General features: G+C 37.9%; 1 protein-coding gene across 11 annotated transcripts in view; it reads right to left on the minus strand.

The window, feature by feature from the left end:
- Nucleotides 1-13,193, minus strand: part of MLLT10 (MLLT10 histone lysine methyltransferase DOT1L cofactor) — a 142,692-nt gene that overhangs the window by 95,224 nt on the left and 34,275 nt on the right. For all 11 annotated transcript variants that reach the window (XM_065050806.1, XM_013370099.3, XM_065050807.1 and 8 more), the window contains one exon: nt 131-240. In XM_065050806.1, the coding sequence (XP_064906878.1) occupies nt 131-240 (110 nt within the window). The remainder of the gene's footprint in view (nt 1-130; nt 241-13,193) is intronic.

Raw genomic sequence — 13,193 nt, forward strand, 5'->3', positions numbered from 1 at the left:
GCATACATTTATGAATTTCATGTAATTTTATACCATTTAATACAATTCTAAGAAGTGTAGTTTTAGACTATTAAAGCTCACAAGTTTTAAAATAAGTACATTAGATAAACAGAAAAAGACATAATTATACCTTATTATAACGATCATGAGGAACAGACTGCAACACGATAGGTTCCATTGTAGAAACATTTGCAAACTGCACCTCGGGAATGTACAGAGCACAAACCACATGAGCCCAACCTACAAAAAGTTATAATTGTATTTAATTTTAACATTTTCTAGACGCTCATAGGACATTTCAATTATAGTACAAAGAACCTTTGACAATACTTTTTTCCATGGACTATTTTAACAGTTTAGAATATTACAGACAGAAGTTACTGAAGTCACATTTATATTCCATTTTATATTATCCAAAGTAGGAGCTGTAATACATTTTTAAGTTTATTCAGTGGAGAATTTATACAGGTAATACTCTACAAAATCCAAATACTAATGATTTATACAAACAGTGACACACAAACAGAAAAACGGACTAACATAGTGCATAAAAGCTACACAAATTCCTGCAAAAGGGAAATAGCTGAACAAACTAGTATTCATGCAAGCATTACCATCATATAAGATTTCTGTGTATTCTTTTTACTTAAACAAAGTCATTCGAATTTGACTAGACTCCTGTTTTCTTTCTACAGAAAGAAATCTCAACACACACACCCCCCATATCCTCTCTATCAAATCTCTCACTTCTTTAAAGGTGTGGCCATCTCACTGTTTCATAGGAATATCAACTCCTATATCCAGTCCTGTTATAACTTATTAATTTAGGGTCATCAATAAATGCTTAGTTACTTATCATATTGTGCTTCAACAACACTTCGAAGAAGTAAGCATTCCTAATGTCTGACAATTGATTGGACTAACTTTACTAATTAGTCCGATACTAATTTCAGGATCCTGAGAGTTGTCAGTTTGTTTTGGTGGAGGACAGTTTGTTAGAACTTTAAATTTAGCACAAGCTGCTATACTACTAACCCAACACATCTGTATACTGACACTAGTAATAGGATTACAAGAGTTACACGGAATACTGCAGAGTTACCTCATCTGAAAGTGAATTAGATGTGGTTAATCATTTAGCATGAACTCTGTCATTCCCCAAGAGGAAAACTGAAGTCTTTTGCTGCAAGACATTCAATACACCTTGAAAGAAAGTGTGTTTTCCTCCTACCCAGGCTTACTCATATGCAAATATTAAGGACGTAATATTACAGACTTACATAATTAGATAATCTAGCACATTACTAGATTAGGTAAACAAATAATGTTATCATTGTGCAAATGCATCCTATAATGAAAAAAAAAAACCCACCACCACACAGACCTCACCATACTGCCCCACTGCAAACCTTTTTGAGTTTTGTTTTCATCTTGTATTTTCTCTTTTTAGCTACTCTACTGAATCTAAAAGTTCTCAACTTCTTCACCCAAATGTACTTCGACTCTTCAATTGAGCTAAACATAAAGTTGTACTTACAGTAGTACTGTTGTTAATATCTGGAACTGCATATGTGCTTTTTATTATTTCTTAAAGCACAAGTCTTTTCTAGCTGCTTCTAACTGATTGTTGACCCTCCCCTCCCCATTTACTAAACAGGTAGTTATAATTTGTATAGAAAATGAAAAGTGCACACACAACTGTTACAGTCAACATTCACAGCCAACATAATCTTTCTAGTATTTCATCTGCAACTAAATACAGTATCTGTGCTGCTCCATCATTTTATTCACAAAGAGTTTGTAAAATCATTCCACACAGGAAAAAAGCATGAGACTAATAAAAGAGTAGAGAAAAAAAAAAGTATCAACTGCCAACTTAAGCTGCTTTTCAAAACAGTTTCAACAGACCATTTAAAAATTATCATTAACAGACTGAAAAAAAATTTAAAAAACACAGTCTTTTTTTGTTCTCTCCTCTACTTGAAATATCTTCAGGAAATAAGTGTTTCTAAGGACTTTTCTAAGGCTTGCAAACTGCCCTAACCCCGAGTCATCTTACTGAAGAGAATAAACAAAGGTTAACATGGTGTTAATGGTGAATATTTGCCTTTAAATCTCGTCTCAAAAAATTAACTGAAAAGAAACACCATTCATCTAATACAAGTCATTAAACTAGTAGAAAAGTCACATTGAAATTCTGAAAAACTTTCTTTGGTTAGTAACACATACACAGATGGCAAAAGCTTTTACTTCAGACGTAATTAAGTCTGTAATCCAGCTACACTTATAATGAAAAATTATACCAGAGACATTAAAAAAAATCACTAAGCCAAATTGAAATTTAGGTAAGTAAAGAATTTTCATTACAAGAAACTGGTTTCAGAAGTAACTTCATCTGAATACTACTCCATCAATATAAAAAATATTAAACATATAGCCCGAAATCTACTAGCGTAATATAATCGGATTTCTAAAATACAGAACACACACCCAGGATAGCTGTAACAGCACACTTTCATCTTTTATGATAACAAAAACAGTATCTATATTAAAACAAATGAAGCACCACAGTGCTAATACACTTTTTGAACAAGGTGCCCAGGGAAATGAGGACAAGGGACCTTTTCCATTGGTTTCCATCTGGCATCTTTAGATCCCAAATAATCTGACCTTGCTGAAAAATCACAACCTGTCCACTAAAAATTTAACAATAGGGGAAGTTGCAGCACCCTTATGTTACCAGCCTCAAATGTCTGCATTGTACAAGGAGCCAACCCCAGCACCAGCTTGCACTAGGACTCAGAGACCCTGTACCAACTGCTCAAAGGTTCTCCTGTCCGAAGCTTCACCAGTGAAGAAATATAAAATTGTCAAAGAGCAACACCCAGCTCACCTGAAGAACTGAAAGAGGCAGAGGTTGAGTAGCTCTACCTGAAGAAACAGTAAAGAAGACACTTTGCCATAACAAGTGTGGTTAAGGACTGGTTGCCTAAAGGTGCTGTAGAATCTCCATCTTTGGAGAACTCAAGAATGTCTGTAGGCTCCTCCACAGAACTTTTCAACTTAAAGGGAGGTCAAGAAGAATCAGTTTCCCTATATAAGGACCAGATAGTAGCGGAGGAAGACAGAAAAGGAAGCAAACAACCATCGTATTTTTCCTAAACATGAAAAGACTAGTCATTAGTGACTGGCGGCCAGTCACTAGTGGTGTTCCCCAGGGGTCAGTGTTGGGTCCAGTCCTGTTTAACATCTTTATTGACAATTTAGATGAGGGGATTGAGACCATCATCAGCAAATTTGCTGATGACACCAAGTTGGGAGGGAGCGTCAACCTGCTGGAAGGCAGGAGGGCTCTGCAGAGGGATCTGGATAGACTGGAAAAATGGGCTGATTCCAATGGGGTGAAGTTCAATAAGGCTAAGTGCCGGGTGCTGCACTTTGGTCACAACAACCCCCTGCAGCGCTACAGGCTGGGCGCAGAGTGGCTGGAGAGCAGTCAGACAGAAAGGGACCTGGGGGTACTAACTGACAGGAAGCTCAACATGAGCCATCAGTGTGCCCAGGTGGCCAAGAAGGCCAATGGTATCCTGTCCTGTATCAAAAACAGCGTGGTCATCAGGACAAGGGAGGTGATCCTTCCGCTGTACTCTGCATTGGTGAGGCCACACCTGGAGTATTGTGTTCAGTTCTGGGTCCCTCAGTTCAGGAAAGACATTGAAGTGCTGGAGCGGGTCCAGAGAAGAGCAACACGACTGGTGAAGGGACTTGAACATAAGACCTACGGGGAGAGGCTGAGGGAGCTGGGGTTGTTTAGTCTAGAAAAGAGGAGGCTTAGAGGTGACCTCATCACTCTCTATAACTACCTGAAGGGAAGTTATAGCCAGGTGGGGATTGGTCTCTTCTCCCAGGCAGTTAGCAATAGGACAAGGGGGCATGGGCTTAAACTCTACCAGGGGAAATTTAGGCTGGATATTAGAAAGAAATTCTTTACAGAGAGAGTGGTCAGGCATTGGAAGGGCTGCCCAGGGAGGTAGTGGACTCGCTGTCCCTGGAGGTTTTTAAATTGAGATTGGACATGGCACTTAGTGCCATGATCTAGTAAACGGACTAGAGTTGGACCAAGGGCTGGACTCGATGATCTCTGAGGTCTTTTCCAACCCAGTCGATTCTGTGATTCTGTGATTACTGCTATATAGAGTAAGCATGGAAGTATGGACACCTACAGCCAAACGAAGTAAGACCACTAGCTCTCCCCTGTCTCACTGAACAAGGTATTAGCATACAAGCAGAGTTTACTTTTGATGTTTTCTGCAAATGGGAAGGCTCTTGACTATATAATCCAGTGAGAAAATGCCTCCCTCGTCCCCTGCACTTGCTTTTCTTTTAGACAACTCCTCTCAGCCCAGCACTCAGAATCCCAACAGAGTGAAGTGCCTGTTGCCACGCTCAAAGTGCTTTTGTCTGCTGTTCCTTACTGGACAACAACTGCAGGGATAACACAACATCGTGAAGAGACACCCACCCAAACTGTACATGCAGCTGATAAGAGAAGGAAGCATTTATTATATTTAAGACAACATTAAAATATATATTTTCCAATTAACTCCAACTAAGCCATGAAGATTGTGCCATAAACTTCCTATTCAAATCACTTGCTACGTTATTCTTGGGCAACTATCAGCTTGATCAGCAACTGTATACCTTTTTTCTTTTTCCCCAAAAGAAACCCATCCTTAAATCCAGTCTTTGAGTCCTTTCCAGTGTTTAAATGTGAAAAGAGCTAAAAAAAAAAAATCTCCAGTAGCACTAAGCTACACATTCAATAGCATTTATAACATTCTCACTAGTTTCTGTTGGAACTGAAATAATTTTATCACCACTCCTCTTAAGCCAAAACACCACACCAAAAAAAAAACCAACAGGTTACTCTGACTTTCCCTCATTTTTCTCCAGTCTTAGCCAGGAATTCATGCCATTTTTCAGATCACTTTTGTTCCAAATGGCTTTATAAAAATCATACTAACAGACCGCATCCTTTACTATTTAAATCTATTATAAGCTTCCATTCACTTTAGTTGTGCGTAGTTTGCATCCAAACAACTGGCCACAGATTTATTATTCATTTATTTTAAATTAACTTATAAAATATACAGTAATTGCTAACAAACTCTCACGCTCACCACTGAATTGCTTGTACTCAATTTACTATTGCTTTCGTCTCCCTTTCAGGACAACTTCAACTGGAAGGGGAGGACAGTCACAAATGTCTTCGTAAAGGCAGGTAGTAGCACCTTGCAAAATGTTCTTAAAATTGTCCCTATCCTCAGAATTTTTTTTCTTTTTCTCTCCTTATTTGACTTACTACGTCTCCATCTTTGACCAGTTGGTCATTTTATATATGTACTTTCTCAGTAATAATATTTTTACTAGGTGATAATGCCTGGCTTGCTTATTTTAAAAGAAAAAAATGTATTATAACTATTCAAATCAGCCACTGAGCTTTCTTCTTTCTGTACGTTCTTATCAGAACGGATTTCTCTGAAACTGCTGAAAAAAAGTACTCACAGCAAGTACTAGGGGCTGGCAGGTTCACTGTCTCTTCTGCTTTAAATTATCCAATATTTTACAACAATCAATGCCTCCATCCAGAAATTGAAAAATGTCATCAGATTTGGTTATTACTTCTTAGAAAAAACTTACAGGTGACAGCCAAATTAAAAATAAAAATAACTGCTTCAATTATGCTTTCAAGTCCAATAACTAGGAAATGCTGCTTACCTTTCAAAAAAAAAAAATCACTGTGCTTTCTAAGATAACATCACACAAGCATAGCTAAGACACTTTCCTATGAAAAGAATTTCAACCAACATTAAAACAACATCAAAACCACAGAGAAACCAACTCCAAGATCTACTTCAATAAGAATAACAAAAACCGTTTTCTCCAACATCAGAAATTGGAAATTCATACTGAAAAGCCTTCGAAGTTTAAATAATTCTTACAGACCTTACGGCTTTTCACTTGAGTCCCTTTTTACTTTGGTTTATCCCTCAGGAAGACACACTATTGAGTTTTATCAATTTTCAAGCCTCATTCCGGCATGCAAAATGTTTAATTACCAGCAAAGCATCTATCCAAATTTTACCAGTCTTTTGCTGAGATTTTTATTTCAAGTGCCTAACTAATTTTTAACTCAGTGAAAACCTAGCAGTACATACTTAGCAGGTAAAATTTGAATATACATTATTCATCAATATTCAGAGTAACAAATCTCAGGCTCCCAGAACACTAACTGAAAATAAACAGTTGATCTATTACACCAATGCAACGGAGAACAGGTAACTCCTAATAATTCCAGCATGTTTACTGTTTACCTTTGTTTACTGTTGTAAACAAAGAACTCTAGAACTAGAAGCAAACTCTAATAAAGTAAACTAAAATTAACAAAGAAAACTCAGGAAGATAAATAACACACAGCATGTTATCCACCTAACTAAATTTTCAACTTTACAACTACCGTTTAAGCATCCAAAACTTGATTCACAAGCACTTTCACCATAAATAAATTCATGGTACTTTTAAATCATCCTCCAGTGCAAATTTTGAAGCCTTGCTTTTATAATCTTTCACTTGATAAAAAAACAACAGTTTGTGAACTAACAGACAGAGCAGGCACTACACCAGGGCTGTGACCCAAAACCAATTGAAGCTGTGCTGCAAAGCAGAAACAGGCTGAAGAGGCCTGAATCACAAAGTCACACTGAGATCCAGCCACAGTGCCAGTCTGGTCCCACAAGCAAGATCTGGGATGTCATAACCAACTCCTAACCCTGCACCACCCGCAGAGTAAAACTTGTTTATGCATTCTGTGTGAGTTCCTGAAGGGTCCGTTATATCTCACTAAGGAAATTTTACTTTATTTGTAACTGCAGCTTACTCCTAAACCAAGCAAATGTATTCTGTCAGCATGGAAAAACCTTTCTTGGTTGAAATGTTGGTTTCTTATTAGGGTTGCTCCAGGTTGTAATTTAGGGATACATCTCAACCCATTTCAACTGTGGGCTGTCACTAAAGGTACCGTCCCACCTTACTCCTCACCCTCCTTATGTCCCCACCCTCCACATGTAGTATCAGCTTGCCATGTAGCAGGGCAGATAAAATTTTATTCACTTGATTACTGAACCTGTGGGAAAACAATGGTTTACCTTCCAGTAAGATAAGTAAAGAAGTTGATGCAATCCATACTGAGGTTGCGTGACTATTGCACACAAACCCACCAGTGAAGAAACACCCCATCATGGGTAAACCACCATCCGCTCCTTCCAGCAGAGGTAAACTGCTGTCCTAGATCACATGAAATTGCACCCTCAGTTTCCAGAACCATCAGATCAGCTGACTGAACCCAAGACTCAGCTCTGTCCCAACTCTGAAATGTGAATGGAGCAACAATCTACATAAGACAGTTATTGTTGCTGTTTGCCAGAGGGTAAGATTAAGTACTATTTTATTCCTTCAGTGAAGTGTCTCTTCATGAAAGCATTCCATACACTTTTGTTTTGACCCTGATCTTCCTATCCAGTAAAGACAATTACACTTGCAGAAAAGAAATCTGTTAGCATAAGTCACTGTCTTTTCATTTCCGCAGCAAATACAGTTTTAGATTTTTCTATAGTTAACACAGTAATATTCACAAGATTGTCTGATTCGCTCTTTTCAAACTTGGGTAAAAGAAAGTGCTCTAACTAACCACTAGAGATCTCACCACTGAGGTTGGTAGTCAACCTTATCATCAGTACACAGAATAAAGGGACAATTTCTGTTAAAACAAATAAGTACTGCTTATTTATGAAGGCTTCGCTCTACAGAGTCCTACTACAAAATTTCAGCAAACTCTCCATTTATCAAAATTTGTTACTAAACTAAAGAACTGGTATGTAAGAAAAATTCACTTTGGGTCATCATTCAGCAGCACAACAAATAGTTTGGTTTTGAAGTAGTTAAAGATTATATTCCACTGGTCCACTGAGTAAGCAAATAGCTTTAACAATTTTACCTGACTAGCTATGAAATTTTACTGTCTTTCCCACTTTGGGAAAAAAAAAAAAAAACAAAACACACACACATCACACACACACAAACTCTTGCAAAAATGCGCAAAAGGACCAGAACACTTGTAGGCAAGCACTTCTCGAAAAATGCATATGCCCGAATGTGTACATATGACATTATACTATCCATATTCTTAGACATTAATACCAAGAAAACCCATCAGAACAGTAAACCTGACAGTGAGAGGTGCTGACTCTAATAGTAACAATAGCAATAAGAAAACCTAGCATATGATGTTTTTATAGACTTGGGAGATCCCGATGCTAACCCAGGGATGGGAAGAAGGCCTCCACGATGACATAAAACCACCACATTCTTAACTGGCCTTTTCACCAGGCAGCTGCATGAAAGAAGTCTTGGTGAAAAGTCACACAAAGAATGCTGTTACGCAGCATTCCTCATCAGCATCCAGCGGAATCAGATTTCAAAGTAACAACTCGTACAGCAAAATCAAGCCTTCTAGGCTTACAGAAAATTGTGAACAAAGATTACTGTAAGAAAACTACTTAAATGAGAGATGCGCAATATTAGATACAACCAAACAATTTGCTTAAAAAAAAAAAAAACCAAAACACTGCACACTCCATATATGAGAAGATAACAGAATCTGGATTTGAAAAACCTATAATCCATTAAAATGGTCAAGAGTTTATTTCCTCCACACTGAGTGCCCAAAATCCAAAGAAAACGGTTAAGGAAACATTACTGAACTGAAAAGGCCCAAAACTGTCAAACAGCCTACAGTTCTCAGGTATCTTCAAACAAATGCTTACCTGTTGCCCTGCTGTTTTCCTTTCTTCAAAAATAAAAGTGTGTATATTTTGTACAGCTACTAATCCAGACACAGGGTACCAAACTAAAAAAAACAACCCCTCTCAGTAGCCTTCTTGTATATAAGATAGCAAATCAATAAGCAATTCATATACATATCTGTTTTTCTCATTTTAAAAAACTTTCATAATCAGTGATGTGTTTAAAACCAGAGTGGTGCCCCTAAATTAACATGAATATCAAACTTAGCAAGGAATTCTGTCAATAAATACATTCAAAGAGAAAAGTTTGTTTCTCAACTCAATCCTACTTTTCTACTTTTAGTGTCAATAAAATAAATAAATAAAACCCCAGTAAATAACCTAACAGCATTTATAGAACTGCTGCTTCTGAACATTGAAAAAGTCCCAATGCTTATGTAAAAACAAATTCCACAAAGCCCATATAGAGGGAACACTCTTTTTTTTTCTCATAAAACTTAACCATAGCTGTAAGACGGGTCACAGATACCAGGCAGCCAAAATATCAAAACATATTCAAAGCTTATTCCTATAATTTCTGACAATCATCCTGATCATAACCATGGAACACTCCACTACCCTTAACAAATGAATGAAATCAAATGTGCAGCTAAATATAGTCAAGTCTTAATAATCTTTAGCACAGATAATCCTCTGACAGATAAGCTACACTATCAGTCCAGACTACACTTTGCTAAATCCAACTGTATTGTTTCTAAGATCTGTGCAAGTGCAGGAGCTGAATGACCATTTTCACACAGTGTAAAGAGACTGAACAAACATGTGGAAGAAGACCTTAGCTGCTTCTGTTCAGGGTCAGTTCAGGTCTTTGACAATGGAAAGCACCGGTGGGGCGCTGAAGCAGGCTAAGACATATTCCACTCAAATCCAGAGAGAATTATTTTTTTGGGCTTGCTACAGGTTCTGCTTACAGCGACAGCAGCCACCATCCCCAAGCCAAAAATAAGTAGGCAGCTGTGTACTCTCCAGTGTATGAAAAAAGGTTATGAGCAACAAGGAATGCCATTTCCACTTGGTGCTTCACATTAACTCTTTAGTTCTTCCAGATCCACACACACCAGCAACTTGGTGCAAAACCTTTTGGATCAGTTTCCAAAACGAAGTGCAATGTTACCACAGTGCTATCTAGACAACACTTGGCTAGTACAGTCACTATTACCTACAATAACTGAACTTCCCCTAACCCACTCTGCCTCCAATAACCCAAATTGCGAAGAGTTTACTATGGTTGTTTTCACAGATGAACGCCAGCTCGCAATCAAAATCATGACAGCCTCTTGCTTACTCCCCTCTCTACCCCCAAACAGGGAAGAGAATCAAAAGGGAAGGGAGAAAATCATGGACTGCAATAAAAACCGTTTAATAAAAGAAAATAATAACATCAATATACTAATACTACTACTGATAATAATTATTATTATATAGATAAAATGAAAATAGAACATAAAATATACTCAGTGCACTTCCTCACAAACTCCATCCACATGGAACAGCCAGTCCTGGGAAGGGAGAGCACCCTGGGCCCAAACAGCCGACACCAGGGGAAGAGAGAAAAAGGCAGAAAGGCCCAGAGACCTCTGCAAAACAGCAAAAGGCTGAACCAACAGAACTCCCAAACAGAACTCAACTGCAACAGAGAAGAATTGAGCCTCCCCAGCCAGAAAACCCAGCACTCCTTAAATATGAAGCATGATGCTAATGGCATGGAATATTCTCATTGATCAGCCTGGATGTCAGTCAAGGTCTGTCCCATCCATACCCCACTTCCCAGCTGCCTCACACCTGCGGGCAGAGCCCAGAGAGACCTTGGCTCCCAGACAACTAAAATAACAGTTAAGTTTTTACATCCTCTCCATTCCACCTCAAAAACACAGGAAAGTTACCTGGAGAAAAACATTAATTCTGTCGTGGGGTGTTATCTTCTTGTTCTCAAACTAAATCCAGACAATGACCATTCTAGCTACAAAAAATAAAAGTTTCTAACTGCATGAAGAAAATTAACTCGCTTTCATTCAAACCAGCACAGCTGTAAAAATAATTAATGCCTCAAAAATGCAAATTACCCACGTTTTCTGTTTTCAGAGAAGATGCAGAAAACAGTGCACTCAATTTTAAGAACATTCTTCAGGCAAAAAGCCTTTGGGATTTGTCCCAGTCTCGAGGTAGTGTGAATGTTTAGGGCAGTGAAATCATTCTGTAAGTAATGAGAAAAATTTGTACCAAAAAATGGTGACCCATAATTATATTTGTAGCCTATGTTAGGAAACACTAAACCATACTGTAATCATTTTGCAGTCTAGAGATTCCAGGGCATCATGTACAGTAGATTTGCCACTCTAAAATTTCAAATTCAGCTCTGGTAAGTATCATGGGTTATCTAGAAGACATACGGAGAAGGGGAAAAGGGATGGCCAGTTTTCTGTACTAGGAATGCCCAATCTATCTGGGCTCCTTCATGCTGAAATCGAGACTAAAGAAGAATATGACAGAGGTCTACAAAGCCAGAAGAGGTATTAAAAATGTGAACAAAGAATAACTGCTTTTTGTCACTTCCCATCACTTAGTAAGTGCCCAGCAGCATCAAACAAAACTGTAAGGTACCAGGTTCAGGACAAATGAGCGTACATCTTGACACATTGTATGCACCAACTGCAAAATGCCTTGCACACAACATTATGGATACTAAACCTTTATACAGAAGTGGACACATTAATAGTGTGATGGACTCTTCTTCCACTAAACACAAAAATACCGTCTCTGATTCAAGAAGTCCCAAAGTGTAAATGCTTACAGGCTGGGAAAGTATTCTGAGAAAGCACACAAGAACCTTCCCAAGAATCCAATTCTTGCTGATAAAGAGAGCAGGCCCAATGTTATCTGGCCTCCACAATATGCCCCTCTTCTCTATCTCAGGCTGGCACTTTTAAGTTCTGTATAAGGTCCATGACAGTATTGCTCCAAGAATGCTGTATTTATGGTGTCACTAAAAACTGTAATTCCATATTTGCCATAGATGATACTGGAGAACCCAACATTATCCCTCAGCAACTGTACTAATAAGCATGACTAAGGTACAGTAGACATCTCCAACTAGAAATATAAAACCTAAAAAGCAAATCTAAACAAGTGCTGATCTCCAGACAGTCAGACAAGCAGTAACAGGCCAGTAAGAGGAAGAATACACACAGAGGAACCTCATGCCACTTGGGAAGCGAGAGACAAAAAAATCCCACAACACACCAACACATACAGCACCATTACTGTTTCCTAATCAGTAATACTTAGAAACAACAAAACTTTAATTCCCAGACTACTTTGTCATATATATCTTGCAGTGCCCCAAAGTTCTCTAAAGGCAAGATAACACCATTATATAAGAGCTATAATATTAGGTTGCTTTCAGTTACAGTCACGCAACTGACTTAAGACAGCTCATGTACAGGCTGCTGCTGAAAGAACAGTCCTGGCCACTCTCCTTTATCAGCATTAGCATGGTGAGCTGGGTCAGGAAACTAGTTTCATTTAGGTGAAAAGGAACTCAGGAGGGACAAAGAAAAAGTTTAAATGCTAGTATCATCACAAAGGAGGAGAAAGTAAAGCATAGCGAGGACCCTCCCTGAAATAAGTGCCTTACTGCAGGTTAAGAAAATCGTGGAACCCTATAGTAAAAGCTCAGTATACCAAAAAACATCAGGATCCCTGACATAGAAGAAAATAATTGTATCGTCAACACTCAAACAAAACACATTTTTTCACATTATTAAAAATAAAATATCCAGAAGACTGTTTGAAAAACAAACAAAAAAACACAACCAAACAAACAAACAAAAAAAAAACCACACACACAATTTACAAGAGCAGCAGACTCTGTATGAGCTAAGCTATCTGCATGTTCAATACAAAAACTGCATTGGTTTTCTGGCTACAAAATGAAGTAACTTGTTGCCAGAAGGCAGAAAGAAGCATAACTGTATATCATTGACATAAAAACAGTAATTTCTTCACTTGTTCTGAAACTCTAAGCCCATTTCATTATTTCTATACTTACAGAAAGACTCTAATAACGAATTTCTAAAGCTAGATCTCTACAAGGTTTTACCAGAAAATCTTGTTTCAAAGTTTCTGCAGGAATACCTGCATCTTTTTATAATTTCCCTAGGCAACAAACGGTGTAATAGCATTAAAAAATTCCAAGTACTAACCTACTGTAAATATAGTTTTAAACTGGCAAGTCCATGCCATGACTTTCAACAACATTTCCTTAAATCAAAA

This window comes from Columba livia, chromosome 2 (assembly GCF_036013475.1).
Source record: "Columba livia isolate bColLiv1 breed racing homer chromosome 2, bColLiv1.pat.W.v2, whole genome shotgun sequence".
Classification (NCBI taxonomy): Eukaryota; Metazoa; Chordata; class Aves; order Columbiformes; family Columbidae; genus Columba; species Columba livia.